The sequence below is a fragment of the Haliotis cracherodii genome, unplaced genomic scaffold (genome assembly GCF_022045235.1).
Source record: "Haliotis cracherodii isolate W230 unplaced genomic scaffold, xgHalCrac1.p SCAF_18, whole genome shotgun sequence".
Taxonomy (NCBI): Eukaryota; Metazoa; Mollusca; class Gastropoda; order Lepetellida; family Haliotidae; genus Haliotis; species Haliotis cracherodii.
Window position 1 is genome coordinate 12927956 of NW_027266273.1, and position 20738 is coordinate 12948693.

Genomic DNA, 20738 nt, shown 5'->3' on the forward strand with positions numbered 1-20738 from the left:
CCTGTATTTTTGGTGCAATCGACAGCTGCAAAAGCCTTCTTCTTATCCCCCTTGATGAAGTCAGCAGCACTCTGGAAGTCTGGTTTGGCCCGCTTGCAGTGACCACACCACGGTGCGTAAAACATGACCAGGACGGCGTCCCGCTGCCCTATGAAGTCGGCGAAGGTATCTGAGGTCAGATGGTTGACAGAAGACGCCACGGTGCTCCACTCTGGCTCTGGAGGTGGGGGAGGTGGTGGAGCCTTGGGGCTGGAGATGAAGGAAAAGAGGAGGATGCACATACTTCAATGTCATCACATGTTTCTATAGTGAGTGAGTTGGGTTTAACGCCGCTTTTAACAGTATTCCAGTTATATCGCGGCGTGTCAGCTTAATGTGGGAGGAAAGCCCGAAGTGATGCAGGTCTCAGACGTTTACCACTTTAGCGAAACCCACGAGCACGGGTATGGTGCTGACAAACCTAGAAACATAATCGGGCGAACCGGAATTCGAACCCACAATCATAGGTTTCTGGCGGGCCTAAGGGACGCAACTCTGCACAGTGAATCGCGGCGCCTTAGACGACTGGGCCACCCGTGCCCCTACATGTTTCTATAGAAAAGGTGAGTTTTCTTTAACAAAGCTTTTAAGAGTGTTGAAGTTAAAACACGGTGTGTCAGCTTGACTGAAAACTGTGTGTGGGGGGTGGGGTGGTGGGTTTGAGAGGGTGTTCGATGTGTGAGTATGTGCGTGTGCGTACGTGCGTACGTGCGTGTGGGTGTGTGTGGGTGGGTGGGTTTGAGAGGGTGGGTTTGGGATTGGGGGGGTGTTCGATGTGTGTGTCTTTGTGTTTCTCATTCAGAGGTCGACAGGTTAAGACTCAAGATGGACTGTCCGCAATCAGGGTTCCGACCTTGAGTAGACAAACCTGAGCATTAATTATTAACCAACAGGACTACCGTACAACCTCACATCGGTAAGGTGAGTGAGATGGGTTAAACAGTATTTCATATCACAGCTTTTTGAGTTGAAAAGCCCAAAGCGACACAGGTTCATGACAATACAAGTCAACCTGAGACCAAGGGCATGGTTCCAGAAACCTACATTTATATTCAGTTCAAATCTTGTATTGATAAAAGCGTGAGTTCCTGGACTGGCTTTGAGAGCTGTAATTCCAAACCACTGGAGCGCCTTAGAGCACTTGGACACTTATCCCCAACGAAAAACCATTAGCTCTTGTCAGGTGACCATCTATAGAAGCTATAGCCACCATCTTATTCACCCCATTGATCCACCTCTTATACTTGTGTACATCAGCATAGAAACCTGAGGAATACTCCATCTCAAGCATTATGAAGAAGTAGAGGTGAATATTACTTACTTTTTCATAAATTCTACAATAGCATCTTCAGTTCGACCCCCTGTGTAGTCAAACTTCTCTTGTCCATTTCTGAAAGAGAAAAATATCCACATAAAATGTGTCAACTTCATCTTAGCTCAATGTCAAAGTTATGTCAGTTTTGTTTGTTTGTGTGTTGAACGCCGCACTCAGCAATATTCCAGCCAGATGACAGCCGTCTGTAAATAATAAAGTCTGGACCAGACAATCCAGTGATTGACATCATGAGCATTGATCCATGCAATTGGGATCCGTTAATATGCATCAACCATGTCAGCGAGCCTGACCACCTGATCCTGTTGCCTCTTACGAAAAGCATATATGCCTTTTACGGAAAGCATGGGTTGCTGAAGACCTATTCTAACCCAGATCTTCACAGGACCAAAGATATGTCAGAACATCATAAGGAAATGTTTCTCTTTGGTGTCTATTAAAGGTAAAATGACATGTTTTTAGTTCATATTTGTGAACTTTTGGATAATGTGAGTTGCTTACTGAAAATATTTCAAAGTAGGATAACCAGCCACGCCATATTTCTGGCCGACATCCTTGTACTTGGTCGCATCTACAGCCACAAGCTTTGCAGAAGGGAATTCCTTTTTAAGTCTGCCTGCAGCAGCTGCATATGCGGGCTTCATCTTCTTGCAATGTCCACACCCTGAAATAAAAGAGCCATTGTTCATGACCATCCAGCTTTCCTAGAAAAGTGGCGTGAGTTAGTTTAATTTTACACAAGTGTGAACAGTATTTAGTATATATCACAATGTTTCTGCTTTGCGTTGGAGGAAAGTCGAAAGTGATGCAGATTTCGGACCTTCAACAGTCTAGGTTTAGATGTAAATGGTGATGACAAACCAAGAAACGTAATCACAGTCAATCTGGGCTTCAAACCTTTGGTCATAAGTTTCTAAGGGACACAACTCTGCAGATGGAATTGTGGGGCCAAAGACAACTAGACCACCTGTTTTCCTACTTTGAGTGAGTGAGTGAGTGAGTGAGTGAGTGAGTGAGTGAGGTTTTACGCTGCTTTTAGCAATATTCCAGCAGCAATTTCAAGGTGGGGAACACCAGAAATGGGCTTCACACATTGTACCCATGTCGGAAATCGAAACCCTTTTACCACAAGGCTACCCGACCGCCCCTTGCCAGAATGAAGTCAGTGTGATCATTTTCAGTACCGTTCTTAAACAGCAATATTCCATCTATATTTGAATACCGAGGGAGTCACAGGGCTATATTGGAATATTGAGGGTGTCACAGGGCTATATTGGAATATTGAGGGTGTCACAGGGCTATATTGGAATATTGAGGGTGTCACAAGGCTATATTGGAATACTGAGGGTGTCACAGGGCTATATTGGAATACCGAGGGTGTCACAGGGCTATATTGGAATACTGAGGGTGTCACATCGCTATATTGGAATACCGAGGGTGTCACAGGGCTATATTGGAATATTGAGGGTGTCACAGGGCTATATTGGAATATTGAGGGTGTCACAGGGCTATATTGGAATATTGAGGTTGTCACAGGGCTATTTTGGAATACCGAGGGTGTCACAGGGCTATATTGGAATACTGAGGGTGTCACATCGCTGTATTGGAATACTGAGGGTGTCACAGGGCTATATTGGAATACTGAGGGTGTCACAGGGCTATATTGGAATATTGAGGGTGTCACAGGGCTATATTGGAATATTGAGGGTGTCACAGGGCTATATTGGAATATTGAGGTTGTCACAGGGCTATTTTGGAATACCGAGGGTGTCACAGGGCTATATTGGAATACTGAGGGTGTTACATCGCTATATTGAAAACTGAGAGTGTCACAGGGCTATATTGGAATACTGAGGGTGTCACAGGGCTATATTGGAATATTGAGGGTGTCACATCGCTATATTGGACCATTGAGGGTGTCACAGGGCTATATTGGAATATTGAGGGTGTCACAGGGCTATATTGGAATACTGAGGGTGTCACAGGGCTATTTTGGAATACCAGGGTGTCACAGGGCTATATTGGAATATTGAGGGTGTCACAGGGCTATATTGTAATATTGAGGGTGTCACAGGGCTATATTGGAATATTGAGGGTGTCACAGGGCTATATTGGAATATTGAGGTTGTCACATCGCTATATTGGAATATTGAGGTTGTCACAGGGCTATATTGGAATACTGAGGGTGTCACAGGGCTATTTTGGAATACCGAGGGTGTCACAGGGCTATATTGGAATACCGAGGGTGTCACAGGGCTATATTTGAATACTGAGGGTGTCACATCGCTATATTGGAATACTGAGGGTGTCACAGGGCTATATTGGAATATTGAGGGTGTCACAGGGCTATATTGGAATACTGAGGGTGTCACAGGGCTATATTGGAATACTGAGGGTGTCACAGGGCTATATTGGAATATTGAGGGTGTCACAGGGCTATATTGGAATACCGAGGGTGTCACAGGGCTATATTGGACCATTGAGGGTGTCACATCGCTATTTTGGAATACCGAGGGTGTCACAGGGCTATATTGGAATACTGAGGGTGTCACAGGGCTATATTGGAATATTGAGGTTGTCACATCGCTATATTGGAATATTGAGGTTGTCACAGGGCTATATTGGAATATTGAGGGTGTCACAGGGCTATTTTGGAATACCGAGGGTGTCACAGGGCTATATTGGAATACTGAGGGTGTCACATCGCTATATTGGAATACTGAGGGTGTCACAGGGCTATATTGGAATACTGAGGGTGTCACAGGGCTATATTGGAATACCGAGGGTGTCACAGGGCTACATTGGAATACTGAGGGTGTCACAGGGCTATATTGGACCATTGAGGTTGTCACAGGGCTATATTTGAATACTGAGGGTGTCACAGGGCTATTTTGGAATACCGAGGGTGTCACAGGGCTATATTGGAATACTGAGGGTGTCACATCGCTATATTGGAATACTGAGGGTGTCACAGGGCTATATTGGAATACTGAGGGTGTCACAGGGCTATATTGGAATATTGAGGGTGTCACAGGGCTATATTGGAATATTGAGGGTGTCACAGGGCTATATTGGAATATTGAGGTTGTCACAGGGCTATTTTGGAATACCGAGGGTGTCACAGGGCTATATTGGAATACTGAGGGTGTCACATCGCTATATTGGAATACTGAGAGTGTCACAGGGCTATATTGGAATATTGAGGGTGTCACAGGGCTATATTGGAATATTGAGGGTGTCACATCGCTATATTGGACCATTGAGGGTGTCACAGGGCTATTTTGGAATATTGAGGGTGTCACAGGGCTATATTGGAATATTGAGGGTGTCACATTGCTATATTGGAATACTGAGGGTGTCACAGGGCTATATTGGAATATTGAGGGTGTCACAGGGCTATATTGGAATACTGAGGGTGTCACAGGGCTATATTGGAATACTGAGGGTGTCACAGGGCTATATTGGAATATTGAGGGTGTCACAGGGCTATATTGGAATATTGAGGGTGTCACAGGGCTATATTGGAATATTGAGGTTGTCACAGGGCTATTTTGGAATACCGAGGGTGTCACATCGCTATATTGGAATACTGAGAGTGTCACAGGGCTATATTGGAATATTGAGGGTGTCACAGGGCTATATTGGAATATTGAGGGTGTCACATCGCTATATTGGACCATTGAGGGTGTCACAGGGCTATTTTGGAATATTGAGGGTGTCACAGGGCTATATTGGAATATTGAGGGTGTCACATTGCTATATTGGAATACTGAGGGTGTCACAGGGCTATATTGGAATATTGAGGGTGTCACAGGGCTATATTGGAATACTGAGGGTGTCACAGGGCTATATTGGAATACTGAGGGTGTCACAGGGCTATATTGGAATATTGAGGGTGTCACAGGGCTATATTTGAATATTGAGGGTGTCACAGGGCTATATTGGACCATTGAGGGTGTCACAGGGCTATTTTGGAATACCGAGGGTGTCACAGGGCTATATTGGAATACTGAGGGTGTCACAGGGCTATATTGGAATATTGAGGTTGTCACATCGCTATATTGGAATATTGAGGTTGTCACAGGGCTATATTGGAATATTGAGGGTGTCACAGGGCTATTTTGGAATACCGAGGGTGTCACAGGGCTATATTGGAATACTGAGGGTGTCACATCGCTATATTGGAATACTGAGGGTGTCACAGGGCTATATTGGAATATTGAGGTTGTCACAGGGCTATATTGGAATACTGAGGGTGTCACAGGGCTATATCGGAATACTGAGGTTGTCACATCGCTATATTGGAATACTGAGGGTGTCACAGGGCTATATTGGAATACTGAGGGTGTCACAGGGCTATATTGGAATATTGAGGGTGTCACATCGCTATATTGGACCATTGAGGGTGTCACAGGGCTATATTGGAAGATTGAGTGTGTCACAGGGCTATATTGGAATATTGAGTGTGTCACAGGGCTATATTGGAATATTGAGGGTGTCACAGGGCTATATTGGAATACTGAGGGTGTCACATCGCTATATTGGAATATTGAGGGTGTCACAGGGCTATATTGGAATACCGAGGGTGTCACAGGGCTATATTGGAATACTGAGGGTGTCACATCGCTATATTGGAATACTGAGAGTGTCACAGGGCTATATTGGAATACTGAGGGTGTCACAGGGCTATATTGGAATATTGAGGGTGTCACAGGGCTATATTGGAATATTGAGGGTGTCACAGGGCTATATTGGAATATTGAGGGTGTCACAGGGCTATATTGGAATACTGAGGGTGTCACATCGCTATATTGGAATATTGAGGGTGTCACAGGGCTATATCGGAATACCGAGGGTGTCACAGGGCTATATTGGAATACTGAGGGTGTCACATCGCTATATTGGAATACTGAGAGTGTCACAGGGCTATATTGGAATACTGAGGGTGTCACAGGGCTATATTGGAATATTGAGGGTGTCACAGGGCTATATTGGAATATTGAGGGTGTCACAGGGCTATATTGGAATATTGAGGTTGTCACAGGGCTATTTTGGAATACTGAGGGTGTCACAGAGCTATATTGGAATACTGAGAGTGTCACAGGGCTATATTGGAATACTGAGGGTGTCACAGGGCTATATTGGAATATTGAGGGTGTCACATCGCTATATTGGAATATTGAGGGTGTCACAGGGCTATATTGGAACATTGAGGGTGTCACAGGGCTATATTGGAATATTGAGTGTGTCACAGGGCTATATTGGAATACCGAGGGTGTCACAGGGCTATATTGGAATACTGAGGGTGTCACAGGGTTATATTGGAATACTGAGGGTGTCACATCGCTATATTGGAATATTGAGGGTGTAACATCACAATATTGGAATATTGAGAATGTCACATCGCTATAATGGAACACTGAGGGCGTCACATCGCTATATTGGAACATTGAGGGTGTCACGGGGCTATATTGGAATATTTGAGGATGTCACAGGGCTATATTGGAATATTAAGGGTGTCACAGGACTATATTGGAACACTGAGGTTGTGACGGGGCTTTTTTTAACATTGAAGGTGTCACAGGGTTATATTGGAATACTAAGGATGTCTTTTATCATACTCACAGGGTGCGTAAAACATGACTAAAACAGATTTTTCTTTGGCCATAAAAGAATCAAATTCCTTGTCTGATGGATGGTGAACATCATTTTTCTCATCACTCCATTCTGGTTCTGGGGGAGGGGGAGGGGGCGGCGCTGTAGGGCTGAAACACAACAAGGACAATGAGACAAACACATGACCATATACCTGTCATTACCGGTACTACATACTGTAAAACTAATTCATGAAGTGATAATGCCTTAAAATTTGTTCAGATATTTCTTAACAATTGTAAGATAGCGTATTTAAGAAATGGCTTAAAAAATAATGCTAGCTTGTTTGAGAATTCTAACAAGAAAACAGCGTTTTAACTATTCCCTGCCATGGGGCACATTAGAATTTTGTTTATTCATATAGAGTAAGTGAGTGAGTGAGTGAGTGAGTGAGTTTGGTTTAACGCCGCTTTTAACAGTATTCCAGTTATATCGCGGCGTGTCAGCTTAATGTGGGAGGAAAGCCTGAAGTGATGCAGGTCTTAGACGTTTACCATTTCGGTGAAACCCACGAGCACGGGTATGGTGCTGACAAACCTAGAAACATAATCGGGGCGAACCGGGATTCGAACCCACAATCATAGGTTTCTGGCGTGACCAAGGGACGCAACTCTGCACAGCGAATTGCGGCGCCTTAGACGACTGGGCCACCCGTGCCCCCTTATTCATATAGAAGTGAATATGAACTATAAAATAGAGTCCTATAAAGCCTTTGGGTTGCTTTATGAGGTATGAATATAAAAATGTAAAAATTATTAAATGTGAAATTATACACAAAAGGCCCCTTCTCTAGAAAAAATAACTCAGTCTTGATAAGTATTTTTTAGATAAGCTAACTTCAGTCGTTTCTTAGAAAACTTATCCCCATTGCAGACACTATGCACCAGGTCACATGACATGGATCAAGGGCCATAACTCTGTCAAAAGACAAATAACGGGCTTAATTTTCGAACTAGATGAGCATGCCAACTTTCATTCATGCAACTTCAGTAGTTTCTGAGAAATCTTCTCCCTATTTCACACAGTATGCACTAAGTTGAAAAGCATGGCGTAAGGGCCATGCATAACTCTGTAAAAAATGAATTTACGACACCAATTTTCGAACTCATATGTGGTCATGACCAGTAAAATTAGTGTGTTAATTTTCAATTCTCTGACTTAAATAGTTTTTCAGAAAATGTGTCCCCTTTTAAGAGGCGGGCGGACAGACAAACTCCATTCCTATATCTCCCGGCCACTTCGTGGCAGGGGATAATAAACAAATACATCAACAATAAGACCTACACTGACTGCATATTTAATCATTAACACAAACAAAAACGTTGAAAACAACACAAAATCATCAGTAACATGTTCAACACAATGAAAAAACACAAGCCCGCCCATTCTCTTGTCGACCAAAGAGGAAACAGTAGTGTGTTGGTTGGCCTGGCCAATTCTTTAAAACAAACAGAAAATATTGCAATCTCATTCCACAGATTCACAATGTTTATTTCTAAAAATTTAAGCTCTGAATATGTTTATATCAACAGACAACGTGGAAACATATTTCAAATCTATTATATACCATGCTAAGTTAATTCAGCACTCACTTCTTCATAAAAGAAACAAGATCGCCTGCAGATCTGCCACTTGAGTACTCAAATGCTAGAGCGCCATCTCTGAAAGATAAACAGAAATAAACAGTCTTTGATAAGGGCTCTCATAATGGTATAAACAGTGCAAGGGAGATAACTCTTTACTTCCACTGTTACTGACTACTTGAACTGAAAAAGTTGTAGCCAAAAGAGTGAGTGAGTTGAGTTTAACGCCGCTTTTAACAATATTCCAGTTATATCGCAGCATGTCAGCTTAATGTGGGAGGAAAGCCCGAAGTGATGTAGGTCTCAGACGTTTACAGCTTCGGTGAAACCCACGAGCACGGGTATGGTGCTGACAAACCTAGAAACATAATCGGGGCAAACAGGGATACAAACCTACCATCATAGGTTTCTGGTGTGCCCAAGGGACGCAACTCTGCACAGCGAATAACTTCGCCTTAAACAACTGGGCCACCCGTGCCCCCAAACAGTCTTTGATAAGGGCTCTCATATTGGTATAAACAGTGCAAGGGAGATAACTCTTTACTTCCACTGTTACTGACTACTTGAACTGAAAAAGTTGTAGCCAAAAGACCCACAGTACAAGTGGATCAAGCTGTAGGTTGGTACCTATATAGAATTATAACCACTGTTGCCATGGTGATGTAGATTTATACCAAGGTTGAGCAAGCCATTTGACAGAAATAAATGCCACTGACTTACAAATGCACACTCCATACCCAACTGAATGTGGTAGGAATCTGCTCCAAACAATGCCCATATGTCAGTTACTTTTATACTTACTTGAAATATTTCACTGCAGATTCAGGTTGGAAAATTATGAAAGAAAGAAAAAGAAAGTTAGTTTTTTCAAACATGTTTAAATGTAACCTATATTGAACATCAATACGAGCAAGAGACACTCGCTTTTTTCACTTCATTTCATGCTCTCATTAATTTCATGATTTACAGTAATTTGATCAAGTGTTCCATATCATTAAAATCATATATTAGTTCTCACTACCGGTAAACAAATATCCGAGGAGATCAGAAGGCAGATTAATCAAGCTTTACGGCAGGAGTTTCAAACTGTCTCTACGCTTCGAAACATATTTTGACATATACTCGATTAAAAAATTAAAAACTGAACAAAAGAACACCCTGGAATGGCTAATAGATGAATACAGACATAAAGCCCATAACTGTTGTTTGGAATACCCTGTGTGTCTTTTTTCGAGGTTGCACGATTAAAAATCACATTCCAACTGTCACTTTCATGATCTGATAAGCGATGCTCTAATTGGTCACATGAAAGGTCATTCTGACATGAGCCGCAATGGGATTTTCTCAAATCTTTGTTTAACGGTAGCGAGAACCAAGATCTGATTTTATTGAGATTGAGAACACGCTATAGCTATAAACCATTAAAAGCAGCTATCTCTTAATCAGTCAGTACAAATAGCTCAACCACTGATAAAAATAATCCATGCCCCTTGCCTGATGAAGAGTTACAATATCCATACTTAACATGGACCCTGTGCTCAGTTATTGATAGTAATAATTACGTTTCAATTTGTTGTGATCCAAAATACATTTTGATGGGAGAGACACATGGAAATCCATTCACTAAGATATTCAGTAGGATGCTTTTGTAATGTTGTCAATGAGGACATCAGGCATGTCTTTGGGGAATGTAATGAAACTAAACAATTTTGGCTTAACAATTATCTTTCTCAAAGAATTAACTTGACAAAATATCTCATTTGGTTTGGTTCTAACTACTCTAATACTTTAATCAATCATATACTTTTATTGGGAAAAATGCATATTTATGTAAGTGGAATGTGGAACCGAAAATACTTCAAAACATGTATTCAATCGAGAAATGTATTGCTATAAAAAGGATGACAAAAATAACTTTTATAAAAAATGGTTACTTTTATTCTCAGCATTTGATTCTTAGCTCTCTGTTGATACATGCCATGTTTGAGTCTGATTGTGTCTTGCAACCATTTTGGATTGAAATATGACAATGTTTGTTTCCAACCTTTTAAATTTTTAAAGAGTGTATTGTGTTATTCAATGCAATCCGAATAATGCTTTTGATGGAATACTGTATTAATCTATAACTCTGGGAACAATAAAAGTATAAAAATAAAGAAAGTTATTCAGTAGGACAAGTTCATCAAAAGATAGAAATCAGAGGTATCTCCATTAGCTCCCAATCTCGTTAAAGTCTGATATTTTATTCAGATATGATACCAATCAGATGCCAACTTTACAAAATGGTTTAGCTTCATTTATTAAACATTTTTATTTGTACAAAAGAAAACCTACACAGAACACAAACGTTCTTTCACTGGTGCTCCCCCATTTGGGGGAAATGCCATGGTGTATGAAATATTTTATACAATCAAAAACAACATCATGGTGTAGTGTTAACTATTTAGATTCATTGAGTTCATTCCCCCATTTCCCAAGATACAGAAATAAGATATGCTGGTATGAATACTCTGCTCATTTGTACCAAGAATAAAGGAGCCTCATCACTGACCGGCTGACGCACTGCAAAATATCGTATTGGAGCAAAATATCTGATTTCATTGACATAGCCTTTACCCCCGAAAAAAACTCCCAAGCATGGACACGTGTTTGACATACACAGGAATTTCCGTTGTAGGCCAGTCAAGATACTTATGAAGCAATATTATTCCAATACTCATATTGCAAAGGTATGCTCAAAGTGGTCTTAAGTATCGTGATAGATAAACACGTATTCCTTTCCATCTTGATACTGCTATCTGACGAGATTTCATTCTCATGTTGTAAGGAAATAAACCAATATCAGTGAGTGATTGAGTATGGTTTTACGCCGCTTTTAGCAATATCCTAGCAATATCACGGTGGGGGACACCAGAAATGGGCTTCACACATTGTACCCATGTCGGGAATCGAAACCGGGGTCTTCGGCGTGATGAGCGAACGCTTTAACCACTAGGCTACCCTAGGGCCCCTAAACCAATATCAGTTACTGACACTACAACTCACATGTCGGATATCCTCGGACATCGTACTTCCCTGCAACTGCAGCATCTACAGTGGCATCTACTGCGGCAAGGACACCGTTGACCTGGAAGAAGAAATGGGAAGAAATCCAAACATGACCCTAGTCACACATTTACCACTTTGGAGATGCCCCAAACATGGGTATGTTGCTGACCATTGATAACAAGCATGAAATACTCACATCCCCCGCCAATATGACATGTCGGGTGTGTGCAATGCATTGCTCCTGGGAACTGTGTTCACTGGGCCTTTTCGTAAAGAAATATAGTACGTTTTTCAAGATCTGCTCCGGAAACGAAGACTACCGCCATTTTCAGTCTAAATCAAAGTCGTTGCCATGGAAACTCGAAAAATATTGTCTTTAAAAATTCCCAAACTATCAAAAGGCACCAGTTCACCACTAGACCTATCTATGTGCCAAGTTTGATGAAGAAAGATGGTATGGTTTTCAAGATCTGCTCCGGAAACATGGACTACCGCCATTTCCAGTCTAAATCAAAGTTGTTGCCATGGAAACTCGAAAAATAACTTTTTTTAAAATCCCAAACTATCAAAAGGCACCAGTTCACCACTAGATCTATCTATGTGCCAAGTTTGGTGAAGAAATATGGTACGGTTTTCAAGATCTGCTCCGGAAACGAGGACTACCACCATTTCAGTCTAAATCAAAGTCGTTGCCAAGGAAACTCGAAAAATATTTTTTTTTAAAATCCAAAGGCACCAGTTCACCACTAGATCTATCTATGTGCCAAGTTTGGTGAAGAAACATGGTACGGTTTTCAAGATCTGCTCGGGAAACGAAATGTGACGGACTTCGTGGCGGGGGATAATAATATGGTTGGGCAGTGGATCCTTGCAAGACTAAGGGAAGCAACTCGCACAGCGCATTGCAGTATCTTTGGCTAAAAGTTCTTTAATTCCTGAAACCCATAGTGCTGTCAATCATAATCTGAGGTTCAATTCTATGATCCGTGGATCCTGTTATGCTTTAGACTAATGGACCACCTGTGCCAATAAACCATATTAGATTGCTTGTTTGTTATTTATCCCAAACACTCAGCAATATTCCATCTATGTGATGGCAGTCGAGAAATAATCGTGGTAGGACCAGACAAACCAGGGATTGATATCATGAGCCTTGTCATTGGATAATGATGACCTGGGATACGATGATATCATCGTGATATCAACCACGTCACCCAATCTGACAACCTGATGCATTCACCTCTTACGACAAACATAGGTTGGTGGGGAACAATTCTAACCCAGAATCAGCACTGGGGAAAGGTTAAGACAATTTGATATCCAATCCATCTACTATGCCTTGAGAAGGATCTCCCTATAGCTTGAGACTTACTCCGTCTTTCTTGAGCTTGGCAGCAGCCTCCCCATAGGCAGGTTTCATAGCCTTGCAATGGCCGCACCCTGAAACCACAGGCCACCTTATTACACCAGACATGTAAACATCTTTCCTACAGAGAAACACATAATGCATACAACTACACACGGACATATAACAAAAGAATGATTGATCTTCAGAGACTGAGTGAGTGAGTAGGTTTTCACCCTGCTTTTAGCAATATTCTAGCAACATTCCAGCAACATTTCAGCAAGATTATAGCAATATTTCAGCAAGATTATAGGAATATTTCAACAAAAGTTTATTAATATTTCAACAATGTTCCAGCAATATTTCAGCAAGATTATAGCAATATTTCAGCAAGATTATAGCAATATTTCAGCAAAATTTTAGCAATATTTCCACAATGTTCCAGCAATATTTCCACAATGTTCCAGCAATATTTCAGCAAAATTTTAGCAATATTTCCACAATGTTCCAGTAATATTTCCACAATTTTCCAGCAATATTTCAGCAAAATTCCAGCTTTTTCAGCAATTTTTCCTGCAATATCATGGCAGGATACACCCTGAATATTGATAATGGAACATTGGGAGAGAGTGAATGGTGTTTTACGCCGTTGCACGCAATATTCCAGCAATACACACAGGCTGTAAATAAACAAACCTGGACTAGACAAACTGGTGTTTGATATTACAACCAACAGATACCAGTTATCTGCCTCACACAACAAGCAACAGAGAACAGGGGACCTATCTCACTCAAGATCTCAAGGGGCTGATGGAACACTGATGATGTACGTGACACATTCAGCTGGAAAGATGGTGACCCCCTATCATTTTGATTGTAAAAGGTACCAGGGACAGTATAGAAAGGTGTGATGTATTGGGTATAACACTCTCATCGATCGATAATGTGAGCAGCTCGGCAAATGGACCACGTTTCTTCCGAGAAACCTAAACCTAACAACAGCTTGTTTCCATATAGAGAATCGACAACATCTAGTCATAAAACAATACACTGTACTTTGATTCATTTACATTATTAATTATTTGTATTATTTTTAAGAATGCATTTTGAATCATTGTCTACGGTCAAGGTTACATAGATCTACATTAATGTCAAATGTGAAAAAATTATGTTCCATTCACTACAATTATTACATAATGTGTTGATCATCAGCAATGAATATCTGTATAACACTCTTTCCAAGACCTCGAGGTCGGGATCTTGGACCCTGATACAGAGCTCCATGTAACGTTTTGAGCAACTGAGTTTTCACTCTAGGGTTTCTATTTTAATTGGGTTATTACATTTTTTAATTGGGTAACCAATATTTTTTCACTCATCTATTCATCACCCTAATGGGTTTTTCCCCAAATTAGTGATTATGTAATTATGTTTCGAAAATTAGGTCCTTTGTATGCATGCTGAAAAAGCTTCATTGTGTATTTACACAAGCTGTTTTCATACATTTGAATTTCTCATTTAATGCATGAGTTTGTACGCAACTTAATTGAAAGTAATTGAGTTTTGAATATTTTGGGGGGTATTTTACGCAAATATGCTGCTTATCAGTAGCTCTGCCGATGGAATCACTGTACTATCAGGATGCATGAACACTGTTGATGTGACACTACCATTTTGTTTGACTCTCACAACAACCATAGTTACCAGGGATGAAATGGATTTGTTTGTTTTTGATTGTTTGTTGTTTAACGCCGCACTCAGCAATATTCCAGCTTTATGACGGCGGTCTGTAGAATAATCGTGTCTCGACCAGACAATCCAGTGATTGACATCATGAGCATCGATCTACGCAATTGGGATCGATGACATGTATCAACCGAGTCAGCGAGCACTGACCACCCGATCCCATTAGTCGCCTTTTACAACACGCATAGTCGCCTTTTACGTATGGGTTGCTTAAGACCTATTCTACCCGAACTCTTCACGGGTCTGGGGACAGAATGGAAAGGTGGGATATATTTCTATACTCACATGGTGCATAAAACATAACAAGAACGGATTTCTTCTCCTTGATAAAGCTGTCAAAGTTGGATTCTGAAAGGATGTGGATATTCTCATGTCCTGTCACATCCTTCCACGCATCCTCTGGGGGAGGCTGGCTGGCAGCGGCAGGGGTGGGGGTGGGGTTCAGGGGGTCCTTCATGAAATGGACGAAGTCGGCTTCCTGGAGGCAGACAGGATGTCACAAGGAATAAAAACTGTTCAAAGTGATGTCGTCCAAAACTTTACCAGTGTCTTTTAACCTCACATGTATCCAATGAATGTAGTCTGTGTTTGTTTATTTTTTTGTTTAATGCCTAAATCAGCAATATTACAGCGACATATGGCTGTGGCCTGTACATAATCGATTCTAAACCAGAAAGTGATTGATATTATTAGAAACGATCCATGCCTTTGGGGTATGATGACACACAATTAACAAAGTTAAAGTTTGCCCCTCCTGTCCATTTGTCACATCTTACAACAAGCATGGTTTGATGGTCACCTATTCTCACCCAGAATCCCCATTGGGCTTGAAAGAGATCTGTATTCTGGCCTTGAGAAGATGTAATGAGAGATGTTCCAAACAAAGAACATTTTCACCGAGTCAGACCCATGTTATGCATTACATCTCCCAGATATTTGTCAACTGAAGTAGTATCAACACTCTGTGGTCATTTTGACCAACACATACCCAGGCTCCTCACAGCGACAGCCAGTTCGCAGAGCTCTCTATACTACCACTGCCACCAGTCAAAGCTTCCCACTGTGATATTGGCCACAACCATGCTTGAAGTTGAACTCGCAACCGACTGACCATTAGTTTCAAGTGATGACTGCCGGGACGCCAAATATTCTTACCCCTGCTAAATTATTTTCTTTGTCAATTTGATCAAACAAACAAAAACGTCAATTTACCTGGGAAATATGGTCAGTCCCAAACCTTTCCAAATTAAATATAGTGGCATTCCCAAAGACATAAACAAAAGTATAAATGATACTTGATTTAGGTTTAGAGAGCAAATTTCAAGATTAATGTCCCCCACAATGGTGGTAGCGAAATAATCTGGACAAGACAATCCAGTGATTGACATCATGTGCATCGATCCATGCAATTGGAATTCATACGATGACATGCCTCAACCAAGTCGGTGAGTCTGACCATCCGATCCCGTTAGTCACCTCTTATGTCAAGCATAGTCGCCTTTTACGGCAAGTATGGGTTGCTTAAGACCTATTCTACCCCGGATCATCACAGATCTTGTCATCCAATGGGTATTGAAGTATAACATAGAAAAAGAATGATCATTACAGCTTAAGGTTCTATCAAACCTTATCAGCAAAATAATATATTATCACGTTAAGGTATGTCACATTGTGTATCTGACGAAACCTTGTTGCTTCACAAATAATCTTACCTCTCGACCTCCCATATATTTCTGAGAATTTTTTCCATAGTTGAAATATTTGAATGTGGGATATCCACTGACATCATGTGTGCCACAGACTCCTGTGTGTATTGTACAGTCGACAGCAGCATAGGCCACCTGGAACAGAGGGCAATACACTTACTTCCACTAGGGCTGTAACGAATCACCGATACCTACGATATCATCAATACTAAGGTACACACGGTACTTGGATCGTCAGATTGTGAGATCGCGATACACAATGAATAGAACATGAACTAATAGAGTTACCTCCCATAATGTCAGAAGCGCCACCTGTAAGCATGGCAGAGGACGTGGTAGCTGAGGATGCACTAACTGTTACATTTAATAACCATCCCTTCATTCAAAACTGTTCTGTTCTTGTGGTTTTCTTTGTTAAAATGTTTGAGATAACAATAAATATACGTATGGAAGAAAGAGGTTTTAGAGCTGTATTTCAGTGATTTCATCATGCATTACTACTTGACATGGTGTATCGTGATACCAGTAGTATCATCAGTCCATATTGTGATACGAATTGTATCACAAGATACAAGGCCATACTCAGCTCTAACTACAAGGGTGTACTATGTCCACTGTTTCTGCAGGTTCGTGGTAGAATCAGCTAGTGCGCTGTAATTAATCGTAAAACCAGAGAGGATAGACCAGCTATAGACGTTATGAGAAATGATCCACACCGTCAGGGTATGTTGACATGCAAACCGAGTCACTGAACCTGATCCCCAGATCCATTAAGTCACCCTTACGACCACCGTAGGTTGCTAGGGACCAATTCTAACCCGAATCCCTCCGGGCTTTGACCGATGCACCTACCTTACTGTCATCCTTGAACTGGCTGGCTGCAGCAGTAAACTCGGGCTTGGCCTTCTTGCAGTGACCACACCCTGCAACACATTAACCCTTGTTACCCTAGTGTGACGGTAGACCACATCACCAATAGAGATTCTGCATCATCTAGATACAGGCTCAGAGATGTTTTCACTGAAAATTGTTATTTGAGCATTCAAATCATCGGCTGACATTACTTTCTTCACCTTTGCACCTACACATACATACATACTGCAATATCATCTTCATCTGATAAAAAATATTACTCTCGTCCCCATTTCAATTCTGCGGTGGTAACTTTCATAGATTATCTTCATGAACTGTAAATACATTTCTTTCAAACTTGCATCTGTACTTACATGGTGCATAAAACATAACAAGTGCATGTTTCTTTTTCCGGAGGAACGTTTTGAAGGTGTCATCTCCTAGATGCTCCACATCACTCTCCTGTTCATCCCACTTGGGCTCCGGAGGCGGGGGAGGTGGGGGCTCCTTAGGGCTGCACAACAGGGGGTAGCAATAATTCACAATGTGTACAACAGAGGGTAGCAATACTTCACAATGTGTACAACACATGGTAGCAATACTTCACAATGTGTACAACACGGGGTAGCAATACTTCACAATGTGTACAACAGAGGGTAGCAATACTTCACAATGTGTACAACACATGGTAGCAATACTTCACAATGTGTACAACAGGGGGTAACAATACTTCACAATGTGTACAACAGGGGGTAGCAATACTTCACAATGTGTACAACAGAGGGTAGCAATACTTCACAATGTGTACAACAGGGGGTAGCAATACTTCACAATGTGTACAACAGAGGGTAGCAATACTTCACAATGTGTACAACAGAGGGTAGCAATACTTCACAATGTGTACAACACATGGTAGCAATACTTCACAATGTGTACAACAGGGGGTAGCAATACTTCACAATGTGTACAACAGAGGGTAGCAATACTTCACAATGTGTACAACAGAGGGTAGCAATACTTCACAATGTGTACAACAGAGGGTAGCAATACTTCACAATGTGTACAACACATGGTAGCAATACTTCACAATGTGTACACCACATGGTAGCAATACTTCACAATGTGTACAACACATGGTAGCAATACTTCACAATGTGTACACCACATGGTAGCAATACTTCACAATGTGTACAACACGGGGTAGCAATACTTCACAATGTGTACAACAGAGGGTAGCAATACTTCACAATGTGTACAACAGAGGGTAGCAATACTTCACAATGTGTACAAGAGGGGGTAGCAATACTTCACAATGTGTACAACACATGGTAGCAATACTTCACAATGTGTACACCACATGGTAGCAATACTTCACAATGTGTACAACACGGGGTAGCAATACTTCACAATGTGTACAACAGAGGGTAGCAATACTTCACAATGTGTACAACACGGGGTAGCAATACTTCACAATGTGTACAACACATGGTAGCAATACTTCACAATGTGTACACCACATGGTAGCAATACTTCACAATGTGTACAACACGGGGTAGCAATACTTCACAATGTGTACAACAGAGGGTAGCAATACTTCACAATGTGTACAACAGAGGGTAGCAATACTTCACAATGTGTACAACACGGGGTAGCAATACTTCACAATGTGTACAACAGAGGGTAGCAATACTTCACAATGTGTACAACACGGGGTAGCAATACTTCACAATGTGTACAACAGAGGGTAGCAATACTTCACAATGTGTACAACACATGGTAGCAATACTTCACAATGTGTACAACACGGGGTAGCAATACTTCACAATGTGTACAACACATGGTAACAATACTTCACAATGTGTACAACACATGGTAGCAATACTTCACAATGTGTACACCACATGGTAGCAATACTTCACAATGTGTACAACACATGGTAGCAATACTTCACAATGTGTACAACACGGGGTAGCAATACTTCACAATGTGTACAACACATGGTAGCAATACTTCACAATGTGTACAACACATGGTAGCAATACTTCACAATGTGTACAACAGGGGGTAGCAATACTTCACAATGTGTACAACACATGGTAGCAATACTTCACAATGTGTACAACAGGGGGTAGCAATACTTCACAATGTGTACAACACATGGTAGCAATACTTCACAATGTGTACAACACGGGGTAGCAATACTTCACAATGTGTACAACACATGGTAACAATACTTCACAATGTGTACAACACATGGTAGCAATACTTCACAATGTGTACACCACATGGTAGCAATACTTCACAATGTGTACAACACATGGTAGCAATACTTCACAATGTGTACAACACATGGTAGCAATACTTCACAATGTGTACAAGAGGGGGTAGCAATACTTCACAATGTGTACAACAGAGGGTAGCAATACTTCACAATGTGTACAACACATGGTAGCAATACTTCACAATGTGTACAACAGGGGGTAGCAATACTTCACAATGTGTACAACACATGGTAGCAATACTTCACAATGTGTACAACACGGGGTAGCAATACTTCACAATGTGTACAACACATGGTAACAATACTTCACAATGTGTACAACACATGGTAGCAATACTTCACAATGTGTACACCACATGGTAGCAATACTTCACAATGTGTACAACACATGGTAGCAATACTTCACAATGTGTACAACACATGGTAGCAATACTTCACAATGTGTACAAGAGGGGGTAGCAATACTTCACAATGTGTACAAGAGGGGGTAGCAATACTTCACAATGTGTACAACAGATACTTTGCAGCAGTTTATCCTGAATACCCAACTCAAACAATGTAAACTGATTTCAAGCCAACCAGTCCTTGTCTTACCCCCTTAATGCCTAGCGCTACGTAGGATAACAAGTACTGATGATAGAATACAACTGGAGATCGAACATCCAGCCTTCCACTCTCCCTGTTCAACGCTCTATCCTCTACACCACAGAGGCAGTATAGGAATATAAGCAGCCATCGTACTTACTCCTTCATGAAATCAAGGATCTTGTCCTTGGTCCTCTCGTTTACTTCAAATGCATACTGGCCATCTCTGCAACAAAACACAGGTAATGACATTCTGATATATTTGGTTCATTGGAAATCTGACATCAACATCAGTTCAAAGACTATGATCTTATATATTGTTACAAGGCCTACACTCTGACCAATATCATGCCAATACAGTATGGGGTCAGAAGTGTTTGTTTGTTTGTTGTTTAACGCTGCACTCAGCAATATTCCAGCTATAAGACGAGGGTCTGTAAATAATCGAGTCTGGACCAGACAATCCAGTGATCGACATCATGATCATCGATCAACACAACTGGGTACGATGACATGCATCAACCAAATCAGCGAGGCTGACCACCCCATCCTGTTAGATGCCCCA

At 41.3% G+C, this 20738-nt stretch overlaps 1 protein-coding gene across 1 annotated transcript in view; it reads right to left on the minus strand.

The window, feature by feature from the left end:
• Positions 1–20738, minus strand: part of LOC139465280 (protein disulfide-isomerase A5-like) — a 60532-nt gene that overhangs the window by 835 nt on the left and 38959 nt on the right. The window contains exons 14-26 of the mRNA XM_071246959.1: positions 20334–20399; positions 17682–17821; positions 17308–17378; positions 16462–16590; positions 15035–15227; positions 13031–13098; positions 11656–11737; positions 9412–9424; positions 8620–8688; positions 6998–7137; positions 1874–2036; positions 1361–1429; positions 2–249 (exon numbers count right to left, since the gene is read on the minus strand). Coding sequence (XP_071103060.1) covers positions 2–249; positions 1361–1429; positions 1874–2036; positions 6998–7137; positions 8620–8688; positions 9412–9424; positions 11656–11737; positions 13031–13098; positions 15035–15227; positions 16462–16590; positions 17308–17378; positions 17682–17821; positions 20334–20399 — 1451 coding nt within the window. The remainder of the gene's footprint in view (position 1; positions 250–1360; positions 1430–1873; positions 2037–6997; positions 7138–8619; positions 8689–9411; positions 9425–11655; positions 11738–13030; positions 13099–15034; positions 15228–16461; positions 16591–17307; positions 17379–17681; positions 17822–20333; positions 20400–20738) is intronic.